Source organism: Micromesistius poutassou, assembly GCF_964030765.1.
Source record: "Micromesistius poutassou genome assembly, chromosome: 9".
In the NCBI taxonomy this organism is placed as follows: Eukaryota; Metazoa; Chordata; class Actinopteri; order Gadiformes; family Gadidae; genus Micromesistius; species Micromesistius poutassou.
The window spans coordinates 18,379,350-18,395,612 of NC_140279.1; the positions used below are offsets into that span (position 1 = coordinate 18,379,350).

At 47.7% G+C, this 16,263-nt stretch overlaps 1 protein-coding gene across 1 annotated transcript; it reads left to right on the top strand.

Moving 5' to 3' along the window:
- Nucleotides 1-1,022: 1,022 nt before the first annotated feature.
- Nucleotides 1,023-15,947, top strand: rorca (RAR-related orphan receptor C a). The gene is made up of 10 exons (XM_084472564.1): nt 1,023-1,384; nt 7,916-8,001; nt 8,173-8,314; nt 8,876-9,364; nt 9,860-9,981; nt 10,175-10,307; nt 11,075-11,182; nt 11,484-11,594; nt 12,106-12,218; nt 12,687-15,947. The coding sequence occupies exons 1-10, from the start codon at nt 1,378-1,380 to the stop codon at nt 12,846-12,848; spliced, it is 1,473 nt and encodes a 490-aa protein (XP_084328690.1). The 5' UTR covers nt 1,023-1,377; the 3' UTR covers nt 12,849-15,947.
- Nucleotides 15,948-16,263: the final 316 nt, after the last annotated feature.

Genomic DNA, 16,263 nt, shown 5'->3' on the forward strand with positions numbered 1-16,263 from the left:
AGCCAGTAGATTAGATAACATGTGTAATAAATTACTATATTAACATCATGTCAATCAGCAGAGCTATCATGATGCCGTCAACATGTTGAGGCACCTCTCTGTGCGTCACTCAGTTCGTTTGGATTTTCCAGCCAAAGAAATGACAATAATAGGCCTAGGCTTAATTAGTTTGATTGATTGACGACATGCTACTTGAATTGAATGACACTAATACAATTTTTTGTATATATATATATATATATATATATAATTCAATATTCCGAATTTGATTCCAAGGAAGAAATTACGGTAACACTTTACAATAACCATAGTTTATAAATGGTAAATAGACCATTTATAAATGGTTAATAGACCATTTATAATGATAGTTAAATATTAATAAATGGTCTATTTACCATTTATGATTGGTCTTGCTGTTTATAAATGATGATTAAACATTAGTAAACTTAGTAAACTATCTGTTTACCTATTATAAATGGTCTATTTAACCATTTATAAATGGTCTATTTACCATTATAATTGGTCTATAAGCTGTTAACCATTTATAAATGGTCTATTAACCATTTATAAATGGTCTATTTACCATTTATAAACTATGGTTATTGTAAAGTGTTACCGAAATTACTTTGAATTGACGAACAGAGTGGATGATTGCCACTGAAGGAGCTATCAATGAATTATCAGTGTGATATAACTTTAATAACTTTATATTTATGATACATTACGTGTAGAATATAACCCATAACTAAACCCTCGTTTATTAACTAATACTAGGCCTAACTATCATCAGGTCGGGGGTTAATGTCCGACCAACGCAACGCACTCTATGGCTGCAGCCGTCTTATCTTTAAGCGGGGGGGGGGGGGGGGGGGGGGAAACGCAACCAAACCCAACCGTATATACGCCGAGAGAGCGCCGCCCGATTCCCACGCGGGGTGTTTCGGTGACACACTGCCACACTTTCCCACGCACGCGGCGCGTGCCCTGCGAGCTGTTCAAGGCTCAAATGCGCGCGGAAGGTAACGACGACGACGACGACGGAGCGCGGACGCGCTCAGCAGATCGAGGCGGACCGGCGGATCGTGTGAGTGTGAGTCCACGCACCGCGAGCAGCTCAGAGGAGCGCGCAGAGAGTGAGAGCTCGGACCGAGGAGGAGGACGCCGCGAGAGAGAGAGAGAGAGAGCAGCTGACCTCTTGTTTACTGCAGACAAGAAGCGGAACTTAACGGCAGAGGAACCGCCGCTCTGAGGGGGGCAGCAGCGCACCGGTTCGGTTCGTTCCGGAGCAGTTAAGCCTAATACTCGGCCGTGCGAGGAGGCGTTCGTCTCGGAGCTCAAAGTGGAGTTTATGACCCGAAGATCAGCTCAGCCGTCACCATGAGAGGTGAGTGTGTGTGCACTGTGCAACTTATTTGTGTTCTTTGCATGGTGCTCATTGGATGACACATTGCTCAGTTGATTAGATGACTTTAGTGCTCAGTTGATTAGTTAGTGCTCCGCTCGGCCGCTCACTCACGGGGGCTGAAGCAGCGGTCTCGTTGGGTTCCTCTGACCCGGGTCCGAAGTGCGTATGAGCGGCCAGAAGCTGCGCTACATGTCGGTTATAAACCTGCTCACGACCCGCTGTTTTTTTTGTGTCTGCAGGACATCTATAAACACACGGAAAGTCGTGTTTTATTCTAGAATGATCATTTTATTTCATTTATTTATTTATTTATTTTTAATTTTGAATAGATTTATTATTTTTTTGACCCAAACAAGGTCGAACGCGCTCGTTGATTCGTTAACCCCCCCCCCCATTTGACCGCCTCAGTCCGGGGGGACCTGCCGCTGTATAGCAGCGAGGCTCTGCCGGAGGGCGGCTCGTTATGTAAGAGTAACTCCCGCGGGGGGAGGCGGGGAGGGAGGGAGGGAGGGAGTCATTACGAAGCTGTCAAACCACATAATACATCTCGATCTCGTGTATGTAGCATTGTATGTGAGTGTCATGTGTTGACGGGTATGTATGACACGTGTCTCTCATTTAAAAAAAACAGCCGTTGATTTGTGGTGTCATTTGATCAATTATTTTTTTTATTTTTTTTATTTTGCTGGCATACGTTGCATTGTGGTGTAAAATATATATGTAAACAAAAAAAAAACATGAGTCCCAGAGAAAGAAAATATGTAGATGGAAACCCCCGAGAGGACTATTCTTATTCTAATGTAAATGAGTCTTTTAATGGTGGTGAGAAGAACGGAGACGTTATGGATGCAAGTCTTGAGGAGATGCTGAACGTAGTTTGTGGATGCTGTCTTGTTGGAGCAAATGCGTTGTGATGTCATCATGTTGGTCAGACTCCGGTTTGATTAACGTCACAAACCAACACATATTGTGTTGCATTTGATTATAGATGTAAACCCGATGTGATGACAGCGTTCAAGTCAATTTCATATAGCTCGAAGCTCATATTTGCGTTCCATACAGAGGATACGAGGAGCGCATATATCTGGCGCGCTGATTGACTTGTTTTTCTTTTTGAAGAGGCTTTCTGCTTTGATCTGAGGAAACCTTCTTTTGTTGTTGTTGTTGTTGTTGTTGACCGGGCTCTGTGAGCATGGTCAGAGAGAAAGAGTCCGCTGTTCCATTGACCTAGTTCTGTCATGGAGGATTACGCAGCATTCACCCCGGGGGTCAGAGCCAGCCAGGACTGTCGTCATTCCAATTAATGGACATTAATGAATTACATAACGAAGCGGTTTTTAATCGGGAAACGTGTAGACATGCAGACTCTGAAGAACGGTCACGTTTGTACGTTTACAATGATGCACGCATAACGCAATTATTAACCTTTCCGTAGTTGTGTTGGCAAAAACTCAACAAGAGTTACGTGTGTGTGTGTGTGTGTGTGTGTGTGTGTGTGTGTGTGTGTGTGTGTGTGTGTGTGTGTGTGTGTGTGTGTGTGTGTGTGTGTGTGTGTGTGTGTGTGTGTGTGTGTGAGACATCAACTCCAATGTGTGTCACATTCGTTTGATGTAAACTGTTGACAGCTGGCTCACGTAACATGCATGACATCATTTTCAAACAGTAAACAGTAAATGGATCATGGAAAAGTGGCTGTCACATACATCTGTGCTGCTAATACATTTTTTAAACGCAAATTGCATGACCATGGTGAATTACCATGTGCAGGATTGGCAACATGGTGTTTCTCTCCATGCTTATATAAATAGTATATCATATATATATCATATATGATATATATATATAATATACCATTATGATTTTATCATCTTCAGTCAAATTGCAATGAGCATGATCCTGCAATGCATTTCAACGTTGTCATCTCTTCCTGAACACAACCCAACTATGAGCTGAAACAAGTAAGGGATAATCACCGAGAGGCATTGAGGTGATTATCCCGTTTATTCTATTTCTTGCTTGCCAACATAATAAAACAATTCAAATACTTTATGCTTTATTCTTATGCTTTATGCTTATTAATACTCAAAAATACTCAAACAGAGTAGACATTTAATGTCTACTCTGTTTGAGTTCATCTCCCTCAAAAAGTAGTCCCCTTTAGAACTACGGTGAATAACGTTAGCTCAGCTGTAGCGAATTCGTTTCTATAGCAACCACACAAGGCTGCATCTGATCACTAGTTTAATAACGTAGTTGCTACATTGTATCTCGCTTGCGAAACTATGTATCGACTGACCCTCCGATAGATTTCCGACACATTTTTAGAAACTTTTTTTTTTTTTTAAACAAGGTTTATTTTTACAATGGACCTCATGTTTGAAATTTCTGTGATAGAAAAAAAAAAAAATACAAGCAGCGTATTGATCTACTATTTGATGACGCTGTGCTCAGTCAGCAGCAAGTACGACCGACAAGTCAGCGGGGTCAACCTGCCGGGTTAATGCCCTCCTCCTCCCAGCCAATCAGAATCAAGCATTCTTAAACGAAGTAGAATAACAAACTATAAAGGACCACTTTTGTGTAAATGATTGGATTCTATCAGCACTGGTCAGAAATGGTAGGAGCTGGTACAATGTGTAATGACCCCGTGCTACTGGGGTCTGTAATGTACAGCCCTCTTAAAGCCGCAGGACACCGCACACACACACACACACACACCGCACACACACACACACACACACCCACCCACACACACACACACACACACACACACACGCCCCCCAAGCTCAATGCCATAATGAACAGTGGAAGGGCCTGGGTTCTTTCACAGGAGCCCTCAACCCTAACCAATCCTAACGTGTCGGTGCAAATATTCCTCCAGGCTTCTTCAGTGTCAGCTCTAGTGTACCTAGCAAGCGTTTCGTGTAGAACTTAGCACACATTAACTCTTGTTCCACACTTTGTTATCTTCCCCCATGTTCCACCACGCAATTTGTGTAGTAGTCCAATATGATCGCGATCGTATTCCGGCTTAGTATTCCTGAATTAGTTCCCGTGGTTTTTTGGGGGTTAGTGCTTAAAATGACATGCTGCGAGTTGAATTCCTGAGTCTGGTTGTGCTTATGGTGTGGGAGGCCGGTGGGGTTGGGGAAGGGGCAGGAATCACAGCAGGTTGTCATGCACTCGGGTCTGTTTGGTCAGCGGTGCTGGAGCTGGATTACACAGGAATGGCCCAAGTTCTGCTCTACGCGTCCAATGAAAACACAGTCGTAATAATAACGTTGAGTAGCTGTGGAGTTATAGATTCATATGGACTTGACTGGTCTTGGCAGGGGCAGAGTGAAGATTTAGGGGGTCGATTTTAGCTCCCTGCTATGCAATTAGTTCCTGCAGTATACCATTCGTTGGATATATTTTCGTATGTATGGTAAAATAAATAAATAGATAATAATAGGAATGCACCGTTTTCGTAACAGCGCCGTCATTCCAATATTTTCTAATAGTTTCAGCATTACCACCTATTGGCTGACTGTCATTTGCAGGTTAGGTTTCTCCTATACTGCAGATGGATTGATGCGCAGGACCACAGATACCCTCTGCACGGTGCAGAAATGCTCTCCCTGCGTTCTCTAGATGGGTGGGACTACAGTGGGGTCCAGAGGAGGAAGAGGAGAACGGTCGCTCTTCAAGGGCCTTGAGGAGCAGGTGTTTTCGAGGGGCCCTCTCCTGCATGATAAAAGCACTCACTCATCCTTTCATTGCTGTCTCTTTAAGATATCACATATGTGGTGTACCTCCCCCCCCCCCCAGTGCAGCATAGTACAACCATTCATGATATAGGGTGGCTAGACCGAACGGGAGGTAATGTGCAGGGTAAACACAAGCTTTGGACTGTTTGTTGAGGCGGGAAGAGAGGCTAAAGTCCACCTACAGGCTTTACAAGGCTGGCCAAGGAAAGTGCTGAGCGGGACGTGTGTGAGTGTGTGTGTATGTGTGTGTGCGTGTGACACAGATGACCCTCCAAGCTGAACACTTATAGGACGCTGGAGTTAGGAGCAGCACATGCTTTACTGCTCTTTACACTGAAAAAAAACAACACTTCCAACACACACCGCACAAAAAATATGATGACTTAGACACACGACTATGTATCGGCGGTAGCCATCTCGGGATGGGCGGACATCGGGCGGACTTATGTCACCCAGATCCACCGCTCCACAGACTGCCGCTCGGTAGCAGACGGCCGGCGAGGGGGCTATCTCGCCCGCTGCTCCCCGAGTAGCCTATAAATAGATCCACGTTGTACCTCAAAGACAGCTGAAATTTCACTCCGATTACATGCGGCGACATGTCCAGAGCGGGAGTCTACCCGTCTGCAGCGCATCATTCCGTGTATGTTTTTTTTAATTTTTCTGCGCGTTGCGTGCGCGTTGCGTGCGTCCAGCCGTGCGTTATGTGAAACTAGAATCGGAGGGAGGAAGGCCTGGCCCTGGCCCCCCCTTAATTAAACACACTTTGGATTTGCCTGGTTTGCTCCAAAACACCAGAACGGAATCCTCTCTTCGTCTGACCTTTGAATTAGTTCCACCTTTTTAAAACCCCGGAGAAGTGCGAGTGTGTATCGCGTGCGAGGCGGCCTCCCAAAGTCAACAGGCCCCACCGGCTGCAAGGGGAACAGAAGAACCCGGCGGACTGGCAGGGGAGCCGGCCAGTCACAGGCAGGGCCACACGGCAAAGCGACCAATGGACTGCCTGACAGAGGGGAGGGGAGGGGAGGGGGGGGGGGGGGCGGAAGCAGCGTTGCTAGGACAACCTCTTTTGAATGAGTGTGATCATGGAATGCAGCCAAACAGCACTTAACAGGAGGGGTGGAGGGGTGGAGGGGTGGGGGAGAGAGGCCAGGAGGCATAGAGTGACTGAGTTTTTTTTTTTCCATTGCCGTTATGCATTTATTTATTTATCTCGGTGGTGTATTGGTTTTCTACGTCAGTAGCAAACCTACCCAGCAGGAAACCATTAAATATCTCCACACGGTGCCAAAGATCTGCCAATTTTATCCGACGCTCCTGACTTGTCACAATCTGCATTGTGTGACAGCAGACAGCAGACAGCAGACCGCAGCAGCAGAGGGCCGTGATGTGTGAGTGAATATATCCACAGTCAGAGAGATGATATCATCTCAGCAGCAACACAACACCAACAGCGCTGCACTGAACGCTCGGCAAAGGCCAGTAAACACGATGCGTTGGAAACTGTCTGCAGGTAACCTAATACCCACACAAGCACTGTGCCACTCAGACCCAAACCGAATCACACACACACACACACACACACACACACACACAGGGCGACATCGACAAACCCAACTGCGATGATCGCTCTTCCCAGTGTTTCCATTTGAAGGTCAGCGCGGGTGGGACGCCATTGTTATCCAGCTACTTGAAACAGTATAACCCCGCAGGCCTCGACTAATGCAATTGAGCGTCTATTCTGGGCGTCGGGAGGCTTGCCACCTACACAACCTTAGGGAGGACGGGCTGTTCTCGATAAGACGGCTCAGGGCTCCTTGCTCGGCTCCGGCTGTAAAATACATACATTGTTCTGCTCTCAGAGGGGCCGTTACAGCTCGTTATCTGTGTTTGATTAGGTTCTCCTTGACCCCCCCCCCCCCACCACCACCACCACCACCACCACCACCGCTAATCGCTCCTCAGAGTGTCTTATTGTGGAGACGTTGTGTTCCGTGCAGGGCGGGAGCAAACACAAACGGCGTCTGCGATACATTTCCAAGGCTGCCGCACTTTCCTTGTTTAGGGTCATGCATCTTTCAGATGAGCGCCGTCTGGAGTCGCACGGTGTGTTAAACGAAGCACCGCCCTGCTCCTCCCGGGATAAGGTCATTGAGTTTCATTGTCTGGCTGGTTATATTGCTTCATCGCCCTCTGGTGAAATGTTTGCATGTGTTTCCTTGGGGTCTCTTGGGGTCTCTTGAAGCAATCAAGTAAAGCGATGGCCATTCTTGTCTATGGTTTGCGGTCGATGTGACTGGAGAGGATTTCCATGTTTTAATAACTATTGTGTCGGATTCAGAGAAGAGGTTTTGTTATTAAATATTAGTGTGATTTCTAATTTATTGAGGAAAATGTTCAGCAAATTTAATATTGCAGGGCAATATCCTCATCATAATATTTATAGTCAAGGGATATTATAGTCAAGGGATTACAGAGTTTACATTTACATTGAGTGGATTTTGTTAACGCTGTTGTCCAAAGCGACTTACAACCATTCATTCACCCATTCACACACCGACGCAGGGCGACAGCCAGCCAGCTGGCCAGGAGCAGTCAGGGTGAGGGCGTCTCGCTCAGGGACACCTCCACACTCACGGCTAGGAGGAGGAGCCGCGGGGATCGAACCAGCGACCCTCCGGTTAACCAGCCGACCCCGCTCTGCCTCCTGAGTTACTGCCTGCCAGGTTACTCATGGCGTTTCTTTCTTTTTCTCCATCAGCTCAAATCGAGGTGATTCCCTGTAAGATCTGCGGGGACAAGTCGTCAGGGATCCACTACGGGGTCATCACCTGCGAAGGCTGCAAGGTAAAAACATCTCAGCGCATTTCTCCCATTTCTCCCATGATCCTCCTATCCTTCCCGGCCACTGCCGCCGCCGCCGCCGCCCCCGTCCCCCGCCCCCGTCCCCCGCCCCTGTCCCCCGCCCCCTGTCCCCTGTCCCCTGACCCTCTGCTGTGTCTCCTCCTCGTCCTCCAGGGGTTCTTCAGACGCAGCCAGCAGAACAACGCCATGTACTCCTGCTCGCGCCAGCGGACCTGCCTCATCGACCGCACCAACCGCAACCGCTGCCAGCACTGCAGGCTGCAGAAGTGCCTCGCTCTGGGCATGAGCCGCGACGGTAAACAAGGCGCTCCGCTAACCCCCCCCCCCCGGTTAACATCCTCCACCTTTAGCTTTAAGTCGCGTTAGAGTTATCTTTGACCGCTGAGCCTTAACGTGGTTGTGTCGTCCGTGCCCTTAAAGGTGACATATTATACCACCAGGCAGGTGTGAGTGTGATTAGCCCTCACAAGCCGTTTTTGAAAATCGGCGTCTTCTGACATCACTAGTGGTGGGCGTGTCCACCTAGATGTGTGACGGATAGAAAGGGTTAATCACACTCACACCTAATGGTACAATATGTCCCCTTTAACAGCGGGGGAACTTAACTTAACACCATTCTCTCCGTGCCCTTAACAGTGGTGAACTTAACTTAACTTAACGCCATTCTCTCCGTGCCCTTAACAGTGGTGAACTTAACTTAACTTAACGCCGTTCTCTCCGTCACCAGCGGTGAACTTAACTTAACTTGACGCCGTTCTCTCCGTCACCAGCGGTGAACTTAACTTAACTTGACGCCGTTCTCTCCGTCACCAGCGGTGAACTTAACTTAACTTGACGCCGTTCTCTCCGTCACCAGCGGTGAAGTTCGGCCGGATGTCCAAGAAGCAGCGGGACAGCCTGTACGCCGAGGTGCAGAAGCACCAGCAGCAGTCCCAGGGGGCGGAGTTCACGGGGGCGGAGGCGTGCGAGGACAGCGGCGAGACGGGCGCCCACGGCCACGCCTACAGCCGGGGCTCCAGCGCCGCCTTCGGCGAGCAGGACGACATGGGCGCCCTGCCGGAGGGGCTGCTGTTCGACCTGCCGCTGACCCCGGACTACTGCGCCCTGGACGTGATGGGTGGCGGCGGCGGTGGCGGTGGCGGCGGCGGCGGCGGCAGCGGCGGTGGCGGCGGCAGCGCGGGCAGCAGCTCGTCCTCCCAGAGCTCACCGGAGCAGAGCGGAGGGCTGGACTTCGTGGACGTCAACCACCACATCAAGCACGAGTACCAGCTGCTGCAGGACTCTGGCCTCTTCTCACGCGCCATCGCCAACCCGCCGCCCGATGGCTGCTCCGGCCTCGAGATAGGTCAGCAGACGGCCCAGACCGCTTACGCCACATTTACATTCGGGGCGTTTGGCAGACGCTGTGATCCGAAGCCACTTACAATTAAGTACAGTACATTCATCCAAAGAAGGTGAAACAATATATCGCTGTCGGTACAGTCAGGATGTTTGTAGAACCAAGTGCCAAGCGACCTTGTTAGGTTAACCCATTCCCCGTATACAACAAAGATAGTATAAGACGCTACACAACTAAGTACTATAACTAAGTATGACACACAATAAGTGCGTACATTCAGTGCCAGGACGTACAACTTACAATAAGTTGGAGGGGAGGCTATGCAGCGTCTGGAGTCTTTTGCGGACCACTCTGGGATCAATCCTAAACATAAAACTATAGAACTGATGTAATACAAATATAAAGTTTGAACGTTGGCTGCCCACTCTTAGAACACCTTGAGTTTTGATCCGACCGACCCAAAGATCAGCTGACTGACTGTTGTTCCGTCATCTTCCGCAGAGCGCATCACCCAGAGTGTGGTCAAGTCCCACATCGAGACCAGCCAGTACAGCACAGAGGAGCTGAAGCGGTTGGCGTGGATGATGTACAGCCAGGAGGAGACGCGCTCCTATCAAACAAAGGTACTGTGGAATGATATCCTGCATTGCTGAAGGAATGGACTGCGAGCTTTGTGTGCACTAAGTTGACGAAGTCTTCACTCTAGGATCACAGAATCGCGAGTAGGATTGCTGGGAACGGTTTATGTATGGGTGAGTTGAGAATAAACGATGAACCCTTTGTTGTCTTGTCTCTCTCTCTCTCTCCTGTCTCCAGTCCGCGGAGGTGATGTGGCAGCACTGTGCGGTCCACCTCACCAACGCCATCCAGTACGTGGTGGAGTTCGCCAAGCGGATCACGGGCTTCATGGACCTCTGTCAGAACGACCAGATCATCCTCCTCAAAGCCGGTGGGTGCTCCGTCCGGCCAGAGCTCCGCCGTCAAATCCTTTGGTCGTCAAGACATGACCCGAGTACTGTAGTGTGTTACACACGCACTCCTTTATACACGCACGCCCTGAAGGCCAATTTACACCGGAGCCGTTTTTTAGTCGTCCGTCAGACGTCCGACTTCAGCCAGAGATAGAATCCATTCAGACTAGTGCGCTGATTCACACCGGCAGCGTTCTACGCCCGTCTCACGGCCGACCAAAGATTCACTTTACGCTTCACTTCTATTGTCAAGCGTTTCTGAAGCGTCTCGGTTATGACGTGTAGTAGGTCTGTTATCTGATGAATCTTGAAAATACGGCGAAATAAACGGCGGCGGTGTGAATGGACACGCCTACGTTACGCTCGCGTCTCTCTCTCCCGCCTGCGGTGGAAATTCCCAGTAACGGTCCCGATTGAGTTGAAAAAACGTAGGCTTGATCACATGCCTCCTATAGACTTTACCTGCCATAAAGTCTGTCGGGTCAGCCCAGCCACTCGACGGTGCCCACCTACCTTATCGTGAGCTTCTCATGATACTACTTGCAGGACTTTGACCCGTACTTAAGCTCACAGAGATCACGCTTTGAAAGCTTTACATTAACTGCAAGCATGAAAAATAAAGAACGTGTTATACATAGGTAGTATATGCATGATGAATGTATTGAATTTCCTTAGTATATGCATGATGAATGTATTGAATTTGGCCGGGGGGTTGTGATCACTGCGTTCCTCCTCTTATTCCCAGGCTGTTTGGATGTTCTTCTGATCCGTTTGTGTCGCGCCTACAACCCCATCAACGACACGCTGCTCTTTGACGGAAAGTTTGCCTGCGCGCAGCTCTTCAAAGCGCTCGGTAAGTTCACTGTGTTTCGCTCTTTTTGGTCATTCGCTTTAACTCTCACATATAATGCAGCCATTCGAAAAAAATAACCTTTTCCCTTCGTTTGTACATAAGCGCAGGCATGCACGCACGTGCGCGCACGCACGCACGCACGCACGCGAACGCACGCACGCACGCACGCACACACACACACACACACACACACACACACACACACACACACTGGCACACACACACTGGCACAGTCACTCTTGTTTGTGTTTGATGACGTTCTCATTGGTCTCCTCTCCTCCTGTACCTCTCTCTCTGCTAGGCTGTGACGACCTTGTGAGGGCCGTCTTTGACCTTACAAAAAGCCTGAGCCGCCTGCAGCTCAGTGAGGAAGAGATGGCTCTGTTCAGCGCGGCCGTGTTGCTGTCGCCAGGTGAGACCAAGTATATCAATACCAATACCAAGTAGATCTAGATCCAGGTGGGATCTACTTTGGAAGAATCTTGTGCTTTTTTTGCACAGCATTTTGGCACATCTTAAACTAAAACAGATTATAATACATATTTCCGTATTTTGCACAACATTTTTGCACTACAATCAACCGTGGCTTGTACCACTACCTACACACACACACACCACACACACACACACACACACACACACACAAAAATACACAAAAACACACACACTGACGCAGAAACTGACGCACACACACACACACACAGACACATGCCAAGCTTATCTTATTTACTTCACCTTGTATCGTTGCTGCTATGTCGAGGCGTTTGTCCATTGAGGAACCAAACCGAAGAATTGCACTCTTGTGTACTAATAAAATAAAGTGATTCTGACTGTGATGATTTCACCCGGCGTAGTCTTTCTTTCTTGCGTTCTCTGATGTCGACGGGGGGTCTCACTGTGACCTCCTCTTGTGCGTTTGCCAGACCGCCCGTGGCTGACGGACACGCAGCACATCCAGCGGCTGCAGGAGAAGGTGTACGTGGCTCTGCAGCACTGCCTGCAGAGGGAGCCCTCCGCCGAGGAGAAGCTGGCCAAGGTAAAGGGACCGCTGGTCCGTCCCCCCCCTCCTCGGGGGGTCACTGCACTGCACAGGGGCGTGGCAAGAGCTGTACCGGTCAAGAGGATGTGTTTTACATTGATTGACATATAGGGGATGTTTGCTGACGCTTTTATCCAAAAGCGAATTACAACCATTGATTCAGACGTTCACACACACCGACAGCGGAGTCGACCATGCAGGGCGACAGCCAGCTCGTCGAACTAGCTCAAGATCAACCCCGCCTCTACCTCCTGAGCTACTGCCGCCCAAATGTACATTGTCATTTGGGACACCTTGTCAATTGGGACACATTGACAAGGCACATTGTGTCTGTATTTGTCTTGTGGGCGATTGCCAGTCACAGGCAGGCTGTGGAACCTGATGTAGGGTCCGATGCAGCTTAAACAGCGGGCATCTTTTAGATCCGGTCTCAAATCTCTCTCCCCGCTTCCTTCTTCTCTTCAGATGGTGTCTAAACTTCCCGTCATGAAGTCCATCTGCCATCTCCACATCGACAAGCTGGAGTTCTTTCGCCTGGTCCACCCGGAGACGGCCCACACCTTCCCCCCGCTGTACAGAGAGGTCTTCTGCAGTGACCTCATCTTCCCTGACTCCACGCAGGGCTAGAGCCCCCATCCAGACAAAGAGAGGGAGCCAACTGCAGATTCTAAGATGTAGGGTGTGTGTGTGTGTGTGTGTGAGAGAGAGAGAGAGAGAGAGGGGAGAGAGAGGAGAGAGAGAGACAGAGAGAGAGAGAGAAGATATTTATGTGGCAAAGTTGCAAAGGCAAATTCCACCAGCAGCTCAGTGACAATCCTGCACGCTACACTTTAGCACTCCCTCCTCTCACCTCCTCCGAACTCCCGCCCCTTCAAGAAGTATCTTACACTGCCCTACGACCACGCGCCAGACCATCTTCAGCTTAATCTGAGGGGCTCCTCGCGGAGGAGAACCTCTGAGGTTAACGTCATCGATGGGATGATAATGTACCCTTCTTCGTTTTTATCCTGAAAAAAAAGAAAATCAATATTTTTCAAGAAGGTGATGATAAACCTGAAGAACGTGTTCTTAAATCTTTCCGGCCGTCCTGGCTGTTATTTGAAGCTGTTAACGAATGTACCCCTGCTCCCCCCTTGCCCGTCACAGGCCTGTGGCTTGATACAGAATGTATGTACATGCGATGTGTGCGATGCCCGGTTTCAATCCTCATAGCAGCAGGGCTTTTTTTTTTTCATGACCTATTTTGACAGCGCCCGTATTTTGCAGTTTGGTATCCTATGATCAAACTGTCTAAAGGGACCACGATCTAACTCACAAACAAGCAGGGTTCTGCAACTACGCAAAAAAACAAGTGTGCAAATGAATGGTTGAGCCTTGCACAGTCGAGATATAGCACTTACGCTAAAACACATTGGTATTTTTTTTTACCAGCACAATTTACAGACACTGATATTTTTATTTCACAAAATAAATATTTTTGTGAACTCTTTATTTTTTCAATGTAATGAGTGACCTCAGTCCTAATCCCCTCTCCCTTTTTGCAAAATGCCACTTAGAATGGAAATAATGAAAATATTGAAGTATTATGAAAGTATTTTCAAATGCTCCTTTCATACTTACAACTATAGAAATGTAAGATTAGAGTAGTCTCAGTTCAAATACAAAGTGAGAGGGAGAGAAATGTCGAGGAAAGGATTCTCATGTATTGCTTGTTCTCAGGTCTCAAACAGATACTGTCTGACCATACATAGGGTTTTGGGAATGACTTCATTGAACTGAATAATCAGTGCGGAATAATCAGCACTTAAGAGTCCTTGTTTTAATCCTAAATTAACTCTTGGCACCAAATTGCTGGATTTAAACTCCAACACTGACTCTGACCGCTCATGGAGAATGGGGTCCTTTGACAGAAGTCCAGCTGATGGAACGAGAAAGTCCCCAAACTAAAACGAAGTGAAAGGTTAGAGTCAGGCAATCGGTGGAGGAGCTTCTAGAACGTTCCGCTCATGGCTGGTCCATCCGCCACACCTTCTGCATGGAAACCAGTCGATCCAAGAGGCTTTGGGAGGATTGTAAAATATGCCAGGACTCGCTCAGACTCACTGTGGAACGATGTAACGTGGCAGTAAAACAATTAAGTGGACTGGCCGATGGTAGGTTTCCTCAAACTGCTACGACCGTCATTGAAGTGCGCCTGACTGCCACAGCCTCGTTTCTCACTGCTTTGGGGCTTCAGAAGAGAATGTGTTTTTGATCAGCTCATCATTAGGTCTGTAACCCAACTCCTTAACTACCTCACCCTCCGCACAGACCACGTGGCACAGTAAAGGGTTTTCTAGAGTCCACAGCTACCCCCCCGACTTATCCTGTTTGATTTATATCTTAATGGTTCTCCAAATGTGAAGGATTGCGATTTCTAAAATTCAGAACACAATAGATGACTCCTCAGTGGCTTACTTTGACAGAAGGCATGAGCACTCTTGGCCCGGTGCGACGTGAAGGGCTGTGACACATTAACACAAATTCCTCATGAAAACGAAGAGGACATATTTAGCTCTATTCAAAAGATAACAACGTTATTTTTCCAGCGAGTGCTTGGCCATGACATTGGCAAGCTTCTGTTAATCGCTCTTTCTGCTGAGAAACCATTTTTGTATTACTTTCTATCGCAGTAGAGAGTATCAATCAACATGCGGGACGTGCACGTCCGGTTGATTTATGCATGGCAATCATCAGGTTTCACACTGCACTGCTGGAACAGTGCTGTCCTTCTCCACATGTAGCTCACGTTGACCATAGAAACGTTTCTCTGGGTGCTTGTTGACAGTGGCATGGTGGGATCGTGCAATAATGTCTCTCCCGTTGACTGTTCAGTTCAGAGGGGCTCCCCGGCCCCCTTCTGTATTAGATTCCGTAAGCACTCCAACAGAGATGGAGGTTAGCGTAACGTGGTGCCCAGGTACCTTCAGTAGGATCAGGTAATCAACGTGAGGAGGCCACAGTTAGGATTCAAACCAATTACAAAAAGCCTCCTAATGCATTGGAGCACAAGTATCAATGCCAGTTCAAATACAAATGTGTAATTCTTTAGACCTAATGTGAAAATAAATGAAGATAATAAACAGGCCCCCACACAGTGCTCCTACCAGCGGCGTAGCAGCAACTTTAGGGCTGGAGTTTCCGCTAAAACGACTCAGGGAGATGGCTGGGGTCTACGTTGGACATGTGTCTTTATGCTCTAGGTCCAGCAGGACACCTTGCACCAAGCTAACACCTTTACACTGTCCTCACTGTGCACAGTACATGTTGTTTTGAAGGTCTGATCAGAGGAGAATCAATGCATTTGTCCCTGTGTCTAATGTCATACGTTTTCTGGACTTTTGTCGTGAAACAAAAAGGACCTAAATGCGTGGATGTAAAGCGGATTTGAATCTGTAAATCCTGTGTTGGCTTTGTTGTGATCTTTTGTCTTTTTGCTACCCCCATAAAAGTTGTTTTTTCATCAGTGTAGTAGCTATCCTCTTTGTCTTGGAAAAATGTAATTCTATTTTTGTTAAAGATCATTTTTCAGATATGTCTCCGTGAACGGTTTCCCTATTTGTCACAATCCTTCTGTACGTCATTTTCACACACTTTTACAATTGTCATTGAAATCAATATAGGTTTTAATAAGATAATTTGATGATGTCATGGATAAAAAAAGAGGTTATTGACACTGAAAGTGTTATTGTTGTACAGTGGGGATTAAACATGTCATTTAAAGAATGTAATAAAGGTATTTTACAATAAAATTAAATGTCTATCTTATTTATTTATGTAGGACTACTATTGAAGTAGGTACAATTGTCTATGGTTTTATGCTATTTTTGTGTGTGTATTAGGATTAAACGTGGAAGAACAGCATGTGTCTAATGTTGAGCATCCGTGTGATTATATGGCGCGTTATTGCCTCCTCTCGGAAGCTTCTGGTAGGCGTGCTGAGACCTGAGGAACAGATGGAACAGACACCAGATGGAGTCCCCTGGCTCCACAACCCGACCCG